The 16,812-nt window shown below is 35.5% G+C and overlaps 1 protein-coding gene across 1 annotated transcript in view; it reads right to left on the bottom strand.

The window, feature by feature from the left end:
- mTor (serine/threonine-protein kinase Tor) overlaps window positions 1-16,812 on the bottom strand; it is a 126,821-nt gene that overhangs the window by 385 nt on the left and 109,624 nt on the right. The window contains exons 21-24 of the mRNA XM_089091039.1: window positions 15,415-15,562; window positions 9,465-9,665; window positions 3,196-3,277; window positions 1,943-2,120 (exon numbers count right to left, since the gene is read on the bottom strand). Of these exons, the coding sequence (XP_088947165.1) occupies window positions 1,943-2,120; window positions 3,196-3,277; window positions 9,465-9,665; window positions 15,415-15,562 (609 nt within the window). The remainder of the gene's footprint in view (window positions 1-1,942; window positions 2,121-3,195; window positions 3,278-9,464; window positions 9,666-15,414; window positions 15,563-16,812) is intronic.

Below are 16,812 nucleotides of genomic sequence, written 5' to 3'. Positions count from 1 at the left end.
AAAACCTAACCAATGCCTCTAATCATCATTCTAGTTTTGGTTAGCCTAAGAGATACCGCACCAATTATTCAAATCAGTGGGATACGCTTTGCAATTTGCCTTGAAATCGGTAATCACCCTAACATTAAAAAACAATAGCTGTAGGTACAGTGATTTATAGCAAATTTTGAAAGCTAATCTAGCACTGTATACAGCAATCGAATTTAAATTAACACCAAATCTGCAAACGAATTTTTAAGTTTAGAAGAACTTTCATAGTTGTATTTTAAATACTTCGGTATGGTAGTTAAAATATCCCAAAACAATAAACCAAAGACAATACTTATAAAAAAAAAAAAAGTCGCCTGTGGCTAGTAGAGCAATGGAAAAGAGTCGTTCAGAAGTTAGATTGATATCCTCTTGACTCAAAGTAAATAATACAGAAAATTTTAGAACGAAATTTTCGACTACAGTTTTTTTTTTATCTTCTTGTACGTCACCTTCTGACTTCTTATGGGAGAATTAATCTCTTATTTTTAGCGAACATTTTTATGAGCCTAATGCAGAGTTATGACTCAGTCAAGTGATTTGACGCGAGACTTCAAGAACACGCTATGCATAAAGACCGGTAAGGTTGTAAAATGAGAGGGCTAAGGAATCTGAGCCAGAAAATGTCTTGGAATAGCTTCTGGGAGGATGAGAATCTCCTCAGGGTTCCACCCTCTCACCTAAATTTTGAAAATACCCCATTTTGAAATTTTCAATGAATTTTTTTTTTTTTTGCATTTTCACTGAAAAAAAAATTATTCACCTTAGGTTTTTGAAAAATAAATTTTACTCCCCACTCTTTCATATTTTCATAAATTAGCAAACCTGGTGTTAGCAGAGAGTACTTTTAAACACCTTAGGTAATCATTGCTAGTACTATTGAGGAAAGGACTCAATGATCTCGCTGAAACGCATGCCGCCTACAATATATTATAAATTAGAACGTCTAAGTGTCAAATTTGTCAAGCTTCATTTCAAAGATTTAGAAAAGAGTTAACTTAGAAGAGCTAAAATAGGAAAGAGCCGACTGGGTGACGAATCAAAAGGCGTCAAAATATATAGAAGGATTGATAAGTTTCCAAACCCATTTTTTTCTTCTTTTTTTTAAGTAATGACTTAATATATCGAACCCCCAAATTGAGGCAGAGTTTCTACGAAGCTATCAACACAGTGCGTACAAGTTACATGACAATCTTGGCGTGGCGATTAAAGTACATGCTATTGTGTGTTATTTTCATAGCACAATGCCCACTCTCGAAAATAAAAGAAAGAGATGCATAAAAACAAACACAATAAAAATTTAGAAGCTTAAATAAATGTCGACCGTTAAGGAAATGCTACTAACACATCATTAGAATGAAACCACCTTAGAGGAATTTTGGGTTGCTAACACATCAAATATAAAGCACGTCTATTCCACAAATATAAAACCAATTTCCTTTCTTTAAAAATTCCTTCTCAATTCCGGCGAACATGCAAGTATTTAATTTTGAGGGGGGAAAGCTTGAAAAAACTAAAAACATAGGGTCATATATATAAAATATATAGGCTATAATACAAAATGAATATAATTAAAATATTTTGAGGATTTTTTTTTTACCATGGGTTAAAGAAGTCCCATTCACAAGCAGATTTTACAAACACCCAGAATTAGCCTGTTCCTAAACTTGCACTTGCTTATTCAAATTATCGTATTTGGTATTCTTTCGAATTCTGAAACTAGCCAATACTGCAATTTTAGAAACGCAAGTCCATAGAACTAAGTTTAAAACAGTGCCTTTTTGATTGTGGCAAAATCGGGACCTGGATACTGAGTCTGTACTCTGAGTGGTTTTACGTTAAAATGATAAATGAATCCCAGTGTCCTTAAATCTTATCTTTAGCAACTAATCAAATTTTTAAAGTTTGAACTTACCATCCGATATAGCATTGACAAAGGTTCTCATGATCCATTGCTTGACGAATAAGAAGCTCAACTTGTTTCTCTACGGAAATTTCCCCCTCAGTCTCTCCAGGGAAGTCACGCCCCGTCAACTTATCTCGAACTCGATTGACGATGTCTATAGCCCGTTTGTTTAAGACTACTGGAGCGTCTAAAAAAGAACGATGAACAAGTTGAAAAAGATATTGAAACGGATATTCCGTGTCTCCAGATATTCTTAAGAATCTGAAACATTTTTTACGGATAAAGTGAATACCATTTATGATTCATATGGAAGTGAAGGGGACAAGCTACTGTATGGAAAAGAAAGAAAATTTGTTGAAAAAATCACTAATTATAAATAATAACTAGGTATTTAAGGTGATACCAACATTGGCCCTGCCCTGTCTAAAGTCAATTGACCTAGATCCTGAACAACTCATGCCTCACGTAGAAATGACCTAATGAGGGCTAACTTCTTCTTTTCTTGTCTGATTGCTTTTTCTTTCAGATATTACAGAAACAAATTTTATTTATTATCTTTTTTTTTAAGGAAGTAAAGAACACGATTCAAATCTAAAACGAAAAAAAATTATCAATGGCTAAGATAGGCAAAGAGCTAGAAGATCTGAATGTCGGTCTGAAGTACGTTTTTTTCAGTTAAGTGCGCAATGAATTGTGTAGTATCATCCTACTCTTTGTTTAGAGCAATGTCTGCGTTTTAGTTAGAAGCTCTTTGCTTCAACAGAAATATTTTTTTTTACGTGTCCTCAATTCTTGAGGAAAAACGAACTAAAAACTAACAATTACCTAGTTTTGTCACGGGGTAAACTAACCTAATACAAAAAAAACTAAAGCCCCTCTACAATGGTGGCATATTGAAATAAAACCACAACATTTGAATGGCCGCAACGTCGATGGCCAAATAACTTTAGTCAGGGTGCACCACTGGTGGCCCGTTTGCATACAAAAACACCAAAATACAATAAGGAACACTTATACATAACAAAAAACATTAAAAAAGGAAAGAATGAAGAAAACTGGAAAAGAAAAATTCGGATGAGAAATAATTGGTAAAAAAATTTACAATTCACAACTCCGCTTTATCTAGCAATTTTCTACATCTAGTAATTTTTTAGAATTTTAATCCCATTCTGAGTTTCTTTCGCTAAGGAACGTTTGCGAAACAGTCTAATTAGAAAATGTCAAATTTATAAATTTGGGAAAAAAGCAAAAAATAAATTTACCGTCTTGATAATCGATCGGAAGATTGCTTTTTCTCAGATTACCACTAGGAAGGGCGTTGGGTTCCATAGTCTCGTTTTCTACCTGTAAATCAGATGATTTAGGAAGTGAAACATCTACAGTAAGCACAAACATCCTATACATATCTGTAGACTACTTTGCTCAAATAGCTAACATAGCAAAATATATAATTGGTGTGGCTCGTCCTCTATCATTCTAGGAGACTATTCTTCTATTCTTCTCAGGAAATGATACATTCAAGCGACTGGTTGTGAGTTTCTACGCAGAATGAATTCACACTTTACTTCATTTAACTCCTGCTTCATTTACAAGGGTGTTTGTATTTTCCAGAAACTATACAAATTACATTTCATTGCATAATCAATGCAATAGCGGTGATTAAGTGAAGACCTACGTGCCTCATACAATTTTACACTGCCCCATCATATAAAGCAGAAGATAGCAGCTAGTTTGAAGGAAACATCTCATCCGATCCCATTTTCTGAGATTTAGAGACTACTTTAAGTGAAAGAACTGATCGGAGGGCAGAGAGCCATCCTTTCCGTGACCTTTATAGTATAGGTACTCCTAAGGCCCAATGTCACCTCGGAAAGTTTTAAGATGGCTATTTTAATTAGATTGGTGAAAAAGCATGAAAAAAGCACCTAGAAAGAAAAATGGAACGTGCAGTTCCATGGAGAAGGGTTTCAAATTATGCTGATGGTTAATTTTAAAAGGTTTTATAGATTAAACTTAGTACGTTTTAGTAGAAAGGTGAGAATATTATACCTTAACGATGCCAGGATCGTACAGATTTTTTGGTATAGATAATTTCGTGGCCTTGAGGCCCCGAGTTTTCTCAACCGCCTAGCCAACTGTACAAATTTAGACATGCCTGTTATAAAGAAAAATAAATATGTAAATATTAACACAGGGCACTCGACCATGAAAGATACTTTGGTCCATAGTAATGGAGTGCCTAGGATTGGGCCCTGAATCCAGAATCAACAAATCCATCCCCGGCTTCATAAGCATGGACATATTGCTGCTCCTCTTCTATCCAGTTTATAGCCAATCGGAAAAAAATGTCATCCTATTTTGGGCATCACCTTTGTAGAAACACAATTTTATTTCGATCAGCCTTAAAATTCAAAGCCCATGCCTCCAAGCTAAGATTTCTTTTTAATATTAGGATCTACTTGACCAAAGACTCAAGGTTTAAGTTTCAAGCTTTAAAAACAGCTTGCGTGGCCTTTTTTGGGCCTCGTTTTGAGCCAAAACAACAATTTTTTTCTACAGCTTGAGTACTCTCAGATACAACTGTCAAATCAATAAAATAAATAACATAAATAAAAAGAAATACAAAAAATTCTGGCCCCGATTTATCGGGGGCTCGTGACCCCAGCCTAAATGATTTTGTCTGCATAAAGGTTTCCTTAGCAACGGAGCTTGCACATTCAAGTTTCGAATCGTTAAGAAAATAAAATTTCTTTGCCTTTATCGGACCCAATTTTTGGTGGGACCGTACCCCGAAATATATGTTTCAGTTACATTAGGTTCCTCTTAGCCAGGGAAGACTATTAGTTCCAAACTGACAAGAGACGAGATGTTTTCCTCCATTTCAGAGCCTCCTAACACCCCTTCCCTTCCCAATGAAATATTTGCTCCCCTTAATCCAGGCAATGATTCTTAAGAGTTTCAAGTCAGTAAAAAAAAAAAAAAAAAAAAAAAAAAAAAAAAAAAAATGTTTGGTTTAAGTTATGATTTTCCTCATCTAGGGACCTGTGGTTTTAATTTCGTTCACAAAAAAAATTATGGGCCTTCTTGGCAAATTGACAGGTCCCATTTTAGAGGTAACCATTTTCTCACTTTTTCCCCTTCTACACTGGACATCCCTTAGCCAAAGGACATAAGGATGCACGTTTTGAGCCAATACGAAAAAAAATTATTCCCTTTCTTAGGCCCCATTTTAAGGGAGTACAAGTCCCAAAATAGTTTTTTTTTTTTTTTTTTACTCTGCATTAGGTTTCTCTTGCCCTAAGGACCTACTAAGAGATAGGTGAAGGATTCCAGCCAAACACTCAATAGCAGACATGCCCCCAATTTCACTATAAAACCTATATATAAACACCAGGAAATTTGCACTATTTATGGCCCTTTCCTAAGGAGTTTTGGCGGTCATGTCTTACCTGGAGGAATATTCATCGGACATTCCGATTATGTGGAAAAAAAAATTGTTATCACAGAATTTTGGTCACATGTCTTTGATGGTTACAAGGGGCAAGGTAGCAAAAAAGGGGAAGGGCAGGGGGTGGTTGCCCAAAAATCACTTGCTACACTTATAAAGGGCACCAAAACTCCCAGTTTCTAATCGAATGAGCGAGCCCTTTTTCCAACCCTTTTATACAAAATAGCCTGGTGGAAAAAAGAAATAAATAAATAAATAATTCATTGCAAGCACATGGATTTAGTGAGGCAACGCTAGTATGTTGCCTCTGCTCATAAATTACCAGTGTGGTATAACGATATTAAAACGAGCAGCAATTATTCTGTGTGTAGGAGGGGCTACCACTCCCTCAAACTCATTTTGAAAATGCTAAAGCTTGAAAAGTTTTTTTTAGTATTCCAGATTCTTATGCTAATAGCTTTTAATACATAGATTTAAAATAAAATTAAAAAAAACTTCAAGTTCATTTACAGTTTTGATTAAGGACAAGTCAATACTTAAAATCATTAATACGAACTGTTGGTGAAATTGTTTCCGAACTTTCATTTTTTAGAGTCTCGCTAACTGTTTACAAGGGTTTCTCTTCATTTACCGTTTATCACTGCGAACAGTTTTACAACTAATCGCAAACGTTTTTCCTATCAGGAGCAGCTAATTGTAATTGAAAGAAGAACAAAGTTATCATCAGCCCAAGCTGCATAAAAGAAAATTTTCGAGAAGGAGGAAGCTTTTTACCATTGCCTTAAATCACTCATTTTATACTTAACAATTTTTGTAAAGGATTTTCTACCTCATCTAGGCCGTGAAAACGAAAACGAGGCGGGTTTGACTGAAAACATTTCTCAACCGGCGTCCCTGGTTTCGAATCTGTATCTGATCAACCTTTTCTTAATTTACAGCTACGGATTAGCATTGTCAAGCCATGAATTTACCGTACCTTAATATTTAGCAATAGTTTTCATAATTATTGATTAGAGGTCAATGTCATTAGAGGCAAAGCAACACAGACCTGCGTTAAGTGCACCAGGAGCGCCTACAGAAAAAGTATTACACATAATGTCTCCTTTAAATCAAGTTAAAAGAGAAAACAAAAAATACATTAGAAAAGGAGTTAAAAAGGGGAGAATCAACCCAGGAAAAAGGAAAAAGGGCGTTATTAATGATAAAGTATGGTGCCGATCATTAACGCTGAATGATAACAGTTAGACATTGTAAAAGTTAAAATTCAATTCAGAAGACAGTGCATTTCAGGAGCTGCGAAGAGATATTATACAGTGGAAAGACAAGCACAGAGCACAGTTAAGCACCCACTTTGGAAACTTAGTTTTATTCTCTGAAATTGCTGGAATGTCTAAAAGGCCGTTTTTTTTTACCCGGATTGAGCCTCAACCCTCGGGAGAAAACAAAATTCTGTGCTTAAGAGTAGATCCTGAATAATATTACTCATTTTTTTTAATCTCTTTGTAAATACAGCTTGTGCGATTTTAAGATTGATAGGAATCGTTCAGATGCAAAATTTATTATTGAATGAAAATAAAATCTCAAACGAAAATAGAAATCTCAAAATTGATATAAATACAAGCTTTCTATGAATTTTTATACACACTCGTAAAACGTGGGAGAAAACTATAAAAAGGAAGTAAAAGTCCACCAAACGGACCCTTACCCAGGTCCAGCGTTACCCGGCTGACCCTTACCGGGTAACGGCGTTACCCGGGACCGTTTGACCAAACGGGTCCTAACCTTTCTACTCCCCTTTCAATCAAATTCCTGCTTGAACTCTTGTAATGGAGGGACCGGGACCAGAAAGACCGAAGGTCATGTGTAAGTGTCTCGTTTGACGAAATTAAATGCAAATGTCATTTGCACTTTTTAAAAAAAGGTTCTGATTTTCATTATACGATCGTTATGTTACAGGAGTCGTTCTTAAAGAATTGGGACAAAAGATCGAACTTTAGGGTAAAGAACAAGGTATTGAGGAGGGGGCAGCCCCCCTCATTTACGGAATAATGTCTGTTCATTTCCTCCGCCACGAAAGGCGGAAGAAATCCGCCTTTTCGTGTAAAATACCCTCCAAAAATTCCTTCATAGAAATTTCTCCCACAAAAGATTCCTCCCCGGGGAAATTACCCCCTGAAAATTCCATCCTCGCTGCGAATTTCTTCAAGAAAATTTTTTGCTTACGATTCCGCCTGAAAAATACTCCTTAGCATACTTTCATTTGAAGAAAAATTTATTGTTTATTTAATTATTGATCGTTTTTCAGGTCATGGCGAAACCCTGAGAATTCCAAATACCCCATAGAATTCCATGTTTGCTGAAAATTTCTCCCGGACAGTTCCCCCAGAGCACCTCCACGTGTAAAATGGGGTCGCTACCGAAAAAGTAAGACACATAAAATGGATTTCGTTTATGAATTCTGGCAAATTCCCCCCGTGTAAAATCTCCCCTGGAAAGTTCATCCGGGAAACTTCCATCCCAATGGGAAATTTTTCCCGTAGAAAACCCAGCTCCAGAAGATCCCCTTCCCCTGAAAATTGTCCATATACTTCCCATATGTAACCAATGGGTAAATTTCATAGCTTGCGGCCCTTCCTCCTGGGGCTCTGGGGGGCACGTCATCCCAAGGACATAGTCATTAGACCTTTCGACTATACTGAATAAAAGGGTTATTTCAAAATTTTGATCTGATCACATTGGGGGAAAAAGGGCGTGGGAAGGGGGCTAGTTGCCCTTTAATTGTTTTGGTAACTTAAAAAGGGCAGTAGAATTTTTAATTTCCGTTCAAATAAGCCCTCTCCCAATTTAATACAAAATTCCGCATGTTTTAAAGCAGGGAGCTTGAAAACTCTACAGTACGGTTCTCTGATACGCTGAATATGACGGTGCAACTTTTCGTTTGTTACCACGATTTGTTTGAAAATGTTTAGTTAAGTAATTAGCCAGAAAAGAAATTAAATTCTGGCTAACCTGAAAAGAAAATTAAACAGAAAACTCCTTTTTTCTTTTTAACTTAATAACGGAGTTTTATTAACAAATAAACTCCGAAAACCTAAGAGCTGCATTAAAACTTTTGACTGTTGTATAAAAATATGTCTCAATTGTTCCCTTTGTGGAAAATATTTTTTTTATTTTTTTTACCAATGTAAAGCAAAATAAGAAAAATACGATTAATATTTTTATTTGAATTATCATTTGAACAATATTTTGTGCATTTTTAGACAAAGATAGATGGTGCCAATTGTTTTAATCTGAGACTAACTAGAGTTTCTTCTCTTGTGTTGCCATTCCCATACTTCATAAGTTGCCGGCTTTTGCAACCAGGCTTTTTATCCTTAACAAATAAAGAATCTAAAAAATGATGAAAAACAAATTAAACTTTATAAGGTGCCACACTCAAAACGAATAAGAAAAATACTGTGAACCTAAAAATTAAAAGCAAAACAAACAGAAATTACCATAAAAATGAATTCAATTTTTTAATAAGTAGCACTACCACAAATAAGTGAAGGTTTGCCACTTCCTTTTTTAGCTTCTTCCCCCCCCCCCCCAGAAACAGACTAGAGTGTCATTTGCACTTTATTTAAAAAAATATATTTTTATCAGTTTTTCTTATTTTTTTCGTAATGATAAAAGAGAAAAAATCAAACGAAAATCAAAATACTGTTCAAGCCAGACCAAGAATAAGGGGGAAAATTTTTGATATTACTGAAGTTAGGGAAGCAAATTGTTCCTCCAATCGCTCCTTTTATTTCATTGCTTCTCTGTGTCTTTAGGTCTGTATTATGTTGTTAATACATCTAAAGAGCTACTTAAAAAACATTCTTAAGGCTAATCCACAGCCAAAGGATAAATCATTTTTTCTTTTGGAAATATGGAAATAAGCATACACCTGAGCCTAGATTCGTACATAACTAAAAAGCACAAAAACACTAGCTTAGAGTTTCGACAAGTGGAATTGCAATCTTATATTTTGGTATGAAGGAGAAAAGAAGAAGAAAAAAACGATCTTAGAGCATTTTCAGAAAATAAAGCTGGACTTACTAACGAGGCGGAGGCAGTGGAAGCAGATGATTCATGGCGCTTTTTTGTAGTCTTCAAGTTGGTATTTTCAACAAGACGCCAGTTCAGCAACGGGTCATATACAAATGCTTCCAGGACAGCCATTAGACTATCTTTATTTGCTCTAAGAACGGCCATTACATTCTCACACGTACTTCTATACGTCCCTTCTATTCCAGTAACCTAGAGGATAAGAACAAAAGAAAAACATTAAATTTTACACATTTCACCTTACACATTTGGAAATTATTTTTATGGAGATAACTGCTGTATAAAACTCCTCAGCTTTAATTCTCCTATTCTCAAAACGATTAGGGGCGAAGGGATCTGAGGCTACGTTCCACCCCCCTTAACCCCAATCCTGTTTACGCTATAATTTACTTCTTCTATCTCAATATTTTAAGAATGAATCCTCCAACAAGAGACCCATGTAGCAAAAGGCTTTGCTTCTTTTATATTCTATCACAAAGCTTCGAAAGATTAAGGGTTTTAGTCAAGTTTGTTTTAAAGAGTAGCATTTAATTCCAAATGATTTGAAATGCAATCAACAGATAAACACATGCACTTACCAGCTGGCTATTTTTGGGGTAAACTAACGTATTCAATAAAGCATTGTTTTAAATTTAGCATCATGAAAAGGAAGGCAGCCGACACCCCCAAATATGCAGGATAAATTCTTTGTGTTTTTAGTTTTAACGTTACTCTACTTTCAGTTACAAAACCTTTTTCTTTTTCCTGTTTTATTTGATTTTTATTCGTATCATGTCAAAATTAGGTTTATCTATATAACAATGATTAGAAGGGTAGCCAACCTTATAATCCCCTCCACTATTTGCGCTAAAGTCTACCTTCTGCCCTTAAAGTTTAAACTTTTTAAATCGATTTCTGTTCGTCTTTTATATAATTTTTAGGCCTATCCTAAAGGTTACATCGGAGTTTTTCCGCTAATTTACAAAATTATTAACATTTTCTTATGCTAATCACTTTTGATTGGATAATTCATATTAATTAATGATACATATTAGAAACAGCATTAAAAGCAGGAATTTGTCTGTATATATTGCCATCAAAATCAATTTTTTAGTTTCAATTTCTACGAAGAAGTTTAGTCCCCACACCGCCCATATTGCGCACTTTTTCCAAATATATTTCTGAAAACGGAAAGAGATCCCTCCCAGCCCTCCATATTGGTTTGAAGAACATGTCATGAATATTTGAAACATGGACGTAAAATACACATTTAGGCTTCAACCCTCACACCTCCACCAGGCAAAAAATGTTCACTGACCCTTCTTATTCGCTCACGCTTCTATTTTGTCTTATATTTTTGATGATTAGCTTAGGGCCCTGTCAAAGGGCAGTGACAATACTTCCATATACTAACTAAGTATTTTTGTCGTATCTTGACCACATTGTATCCTAATTAGACCTTCAAGTGTCACCTGTTCTTGTCGACATCAACGTAGGGCAGATCACCTTCCAATTTCTGTATATTTTCGTTTCCATTTAATTCACTCTGTTCCCTTTTCTCACCCTTGTCGAAACCAGGCACAGTATTAAAAAAAGCGAATAAATAATCAACGTGGTACTCCTGTATTATTCAGAACACACTCGAGAAGTGAATTTAGGCTAATTCCAATTAAACATACCAAAATATGACGAAAATATAATACTTTTGTTTATATAATAATAAAATTTGGGCTATATATTTGCACATTAGGTGGGGGGGGGAAGTACCCTAATCTAACCTAACCTTACCCCCACCCTTAATGTACAACTATACAGTCCAAATTATACAAGTCCAGTACATTCTGTCACTCGTTATTTGTCTTTGTGGCTACGAAACCGGTTTTCACAGATCGTAAATTCAAAAACTTCTCAAGTGTGTTCTGAATAATACAGGAGTACCGCCAAGGTCATATTTTTTACAGGCGTTATGCCTGCACAAAAAACGTATCCCCTTTCAGCTGCTAATGCCTGACCCACAAGCTAATAAAATGAAATAATTTTCCTGCTTAATATGTGTCATGCACAGTCTTTTTATCCGCTACGCTGCGGAAAAAAAACCGCTATTTCTCTTAAACATTTTCGCCAAGGCGTATCTAAACATTCCTCTAGCACTCTGAGTCTAATTGAACCTTGGAGAAAGCCTAGATAGCACTTTTGGCTCCGGTGTGATTATTAGGTTTGTTATATTTACTTTTCTACTAAAAAGAAGTTTGAGTCCTTGCACTTGAGCTAGGAGATTCTGAAGATTCTCAAACCCAAACTTCCTTTAGGAAAAATGACACGAGAGACCGTTTGAAAGCGCGCTTGTCTTCCCAGAATATTTCTAATTAGGTAGAATTCGTATGTTTTTGCTTGACTTTTCTACACCGGCCACTCACTTCCGTCAGACTATGAGCAGAGCTTAATGTTTTTTCTATAATAATGTAATCCTGCCAACTCTTTTGTTTAAATGAAATCTCTTGTGCGAGCTACTCTGTGTTTAAGGCGTAGAAAATTCCCTGGCGTCGATAACGTGCATTCACTTCATATTCTAAATGGCAGTGGGCTGCTGGTCCATCATATTCCTCTTATGATACAAATGATTGTCGTCCAAGGGGTTGTATATGCTTCTTTCACGATAGAAGATCTAAAATTCCAAAGAAAGGCAAAATGACACCCAGTGCATATAGTTCTATTTTACAACAGTCGCTACTAGTTTCTGTAAATTTTACGAACTGATTTTTACCAATCTATTTTAGTTTTATGTCCCACCACACATTTGAATTTTAATTTCGTCTCGGCTGTGCGCACGACTACCTCTAAGCCTCGTACTGGTTGGTCTTGACGCGTCAGGCAAAACTCACGTGCTTGGTGGCCATAATGCATAAAGCGTACGACTTGCCTTGTATTATTACTACAACTCCGGGCTCTTCCAAGTTTCTAAAACTAATGATGATTGGCAGCGGCAGGCTTGTATATTTTTGATTCTCTAATCTTCATTAGCATAATTTAAGAAATTCTGGCGCTTCATTTCAGAAATTCCCGTTTCCGGTTCATTTTCTTGCATCATTACCTCCGACTTTTTACCATGCCTTTTACTTTAGCTGCTCGGATTCATTCAAAATAATGTGCAATTTCGCATGACGTCATAGATACGCAAAAAACTTTTTTCCCAGCTTTTCCCCAGTCGTCATATTTTTTCTTTATTTATATAATTCCGTAACAACCAGGAATGTTCCTGTTCAGAATCATTTGTCATCTTGTGTAATTCTGCACGTGCCATAGATACTAAATTTTAATTCCTCCTTCCTGTTTATCAATCATAAACACGTTCCTTCATTCCATTGAAACTTTTTTGTCTTCTAACCGCTTGAGCACGCTAAACTAACACGTTCCTTCTTCTATTATAATTTTACTTTGTCTTCTAACAGCAGATCTCGCTGTGCAACGTTTTCCTTTGCAATTCAATGTGATTTTTGCTGATCCTTGTTCCATGCCTTTTTCTTTAGCTGTTCAGAGTTATTTGTCATCTGGTGTAATTTTGTCACCGTCATAGATACTAAAACCGATACGACCACCTCTGGGGGAAAAATGAACTAATTTATTGTCTTGAAATCTATATAAATATGACAGCACTCAAATGACTTTTTTCCAATATTAAGGCTCTTAAAAGATTTTTCACCCAATCTAGATTGTTTTTTCAGACCAAAAATCCAAGAGTGCCAATTTTCAAAAAAAAAACAACTATGGAGCCATTTTCAGTTTTTTTTTTTTTTTTTTTTTTTTTTTTTTTTTTTTTTATATCCACAGTTGGTCGTAAAGATATGAACAGTCCTTTCAACGTTCTTGCTGCTCCCGAGTTGGACTAAAATTTCAAGATATCAGTTCGATTAGTAGGTTGATGAGTCGAAAATCTTTCATCGTTGTCATACCTTTATTTCGTCTCTGTCATTTTCACGCTTCTGAAATAATTGTCAAAAACCGTTTGCTAAGCTGTTATCGAACGGAGAGTCGGCAGAATAATTTATACCATGATCCTCCTTATCTGCATTTACCTTCGAGAACAGCTTTGCAAATGGTAATTATCTCTGAAGTATGAATATTAGCTAAGATCTTCAGGCATGACAGTGACGATTTGCACACATGATTCGTGCAGTCCAGAAAGCAATAGGCCCAAATTATGCACGTCGTTTAGAAACGTCCCATATCTTTCAAGTTGTTATTGTTCAGGAGTCATTCAAAGAGCAAAAGTAGTGACCCCAAAGCAGGGTTCGAGGTTCCAAACCCCCAAGCCGTCCCGTCCCCAATTAATAAACGTATCCATGTTGCGCCTCTTTTCGATTCGTGATAGTTAAGTGGAAACACTGAGGATGATTTGTTAAATGGTTTCCAGAGGAACTGTCTAAGGATAGTTTTACGTATTGATTTGATTGACTGAATATCAAACAATAAGCTCTAAGATGGATTTGGCTCGATCCCACTTTCTAGGGCTATAATCAAAGAAAGGTTAAGGTGGCTAGGACACGTCTTACGGATGAAGGATGACATAGATTGTGCTTTTAGGCCATCCATCTGGGGCCAAAGGAAAAGCAGGTCCTTCCCAAAAAAGGTGGGAAGAGATAATAAGAAAGGATCTAAAGGAAATTAGAACTTCACGTGAGGGGTTAAGAATGAAGCTTTGAATAAATTGGGGTGGAGGCGGGGCGTGCGCATTTGTGTTGGCCTCAGGCAGCTTGAAGCTGCAGGGACATGTAAGTTGTAGTCGTAATACAAGATTGAGGTCACCAGATGGTGTCCGATTTCCATCGCAGTTCGTATCCAAGGATTTCTGAGGCATTTGATTGCAGATCAGAGACCAATATTGAAATATAGACAACGCAAAATGCAGCATGTTGAATGAAAAAACGAGCACAAATTAGTTTTAAAGAAAATACAATTATTCATCAGAAAGTAAATTGCAAACTGGAAACTTAAAACGATCATAAACTAGGTTTCTAAGATATCAGACTTATAAAAAAAACCACCATGACTAAAAAGAAATCAAAACTTAAAACGAATATAACTTACCACAAATAAGCACAGTGTTACCCCCTCCCCGAACCCCCCCCCCCCGCCCCCAAAAAAATCTTTTAAAATATACTGAAAGAAATATTTATTTAGAATAATCTCTGTTTTTTCTTCATTATATATTTTTCAAGACCGAAATACTGCTCAAACTGCCGTACTTTGACTTCATAGAAATCAAATCTCAATTTGGATTGTCTTGTCGCAATAAATGTTTCATTCGACTTTACCATCTTATTTAATTTATGAATAGTACTTTTCTATGGCTGCATTAATTTTTTTTTATATTTTCGTCCTTTTAAATCCATCCGGGGTACGCGTACAGTAATTTCGTTAGCTAAAACTTTTGAAAACATCTATTAGCAATATTCGAACCAATCTATTGACATATGCAACGAATAATAAAACCAAACTTAAAACAACAAGAAACTGCCATGAATTTGGAGCAGGACTACCACCCCAAACGTCCCTGATGGTTAGAGTGCCATTTGCGTTTTGATGAAAACGAGGAAAAAAAAACAAATTAAAAGACAAATCCAACTTCCAAAAAAAAGGTTCTGTATAAAAGCATTTACAAAAATTTATTTACTTTTAATATTTGAAAAAAAAAACTTATTTTCTTCACTGTTTTCTTCATTTACAGTTGGTTCTTTTCCAACGTATAACAACATCAATTGGCTAGAAAAAACTTTCCATTTGAGCGATTAATTTATTTTTCAGTAAAGAGTAAATAAGAGTAAGGGTTGAATCTCATCAGGTTAGAACAAAACTTAAATCTTTACAGACGAGATATACAGGTATATTGTCTGATAAATATTATATGTAAGAACTCAAAGTACAAATCAAATAGAACATTACTAATATTTGAAAAGAATCTTACCTCCATAGCATTTATGAGCATTCTTGTTAGCCGGAACGGAATTTTTTCTGGAAATTTGTCTCTCGTCATTGCTACTTCAAAACAATCTCCAAAGTCAATATGTAGTATTTTTCCACTCATGCGATCCAACATCAGATTTGATGGATGCCTAAAATATTGCAAATAGAAGAAGAGATACATCAGGAGTCCATATTTCTTCAAAATGCCCTTTAGATGATTGACGATACGGACTAGTAAATAAGCTTTAAAAGTCAAGTTGGCTTTTCTTAATTAGAATCATTACATGTATTTCTTTAAAAGAAACATGCAACCCACGCAGTTAAATAAATCAGCATCTGTTCCAACCCTCTTTCATTTTGGAATGACGTCTACAGGAAAAATTGTCCAATTCCATTTTTAGTTTCTAACAGCATCAGTGACTATTTTTGAAGTAGATGGACACTTTTGTCTTTTTAAATATCTTAAGAGACCTGCTTCAAAAATATTAGAAGTAGCCCATAGATTTCGGGGGATGGCCTGGGAACATTGGCCAATGTCACGAGTTTAACTAGCTTGCAAATTCAAGAGGAAATTCATTTATTAGTGTAAAAAGGACCTGCTACTAGGGATTCTTAGATCAACCTCTCCTAAATACATTGTGGCAAAATGGGATTTTATTTTGATCGGTTTGGAAGCCCGTAGATAAAATCTCTCCTTCAAAGTACGGGCATACACCAAGACACAGAACCATTAAAGCTACATTCAAAACAACAGAAAATGATACATTTGAAGGAAAACTTTATCTACGTGCTTCCCAACCCTTTAAAATAAAACTTGTGCCTTTGCGCTGCTCCAAGTTAGCAGTAGGAGCATATTCTATTGCAGTGGATTAATAAAAAACCTATAGGCTAAACACAATCAAACTTTCGACTAAATTAACGCAATTTACACTATACGTCCCTTGTTTTCATATTTAAATAATGACAAAATGAATAAACTTCCATATATACTTGCTCAGTATTAAAGCCATTTTGCATAAAGATGTTTTTTTTAAAGACTTCCTGCCCGTATAATATGACCTCATTCCTTTAATTTCGGCTCTACAATGGAATACAACATTTCTGAATAAGTCAGCTTTCAAAGAAAAACAAGGGTAAAGTTTGAAAGGTTCTACATGCTAAAAGAGAGAAAACCAGAAATAGTATTAATTAGTTGGAGAGACGAGGGAAAAAACAACTGACAGATCGTCTTTGTAATAGAAGATGATAAATCAGTTTCCAGATTATGAAAAAGCTGTTAGCTTGGAAATTGAAGGATTAGTCGAAGACTTATAAGATGTGACCCTGTGAAGTGTTAACCATGTCTTTTGGACGTTCTAAGGCTAAGAATTTGTCTTTATGTGTAATGTGAGTAGACTTT

Source organism: Artemia sp. Qi Xiang Cuo, chromosome 6 (assembly GCF_049724085.1).
Source record: "Artemia sp. Qi Xiang Cuo chromosome 6, ASM4972408v1, whole genome shotgun sequence".
Taxonomy (NCBI): Eukaryota; Metazoa; Arthropoda; class Branchiopoda; order Anostraca; family Artemiidae; genus Artemia; species Artemia sp. Qi Xiang Cuo.
This window is presented reverse-complemented; position numbering and strand designations above follow the sequence as displayed.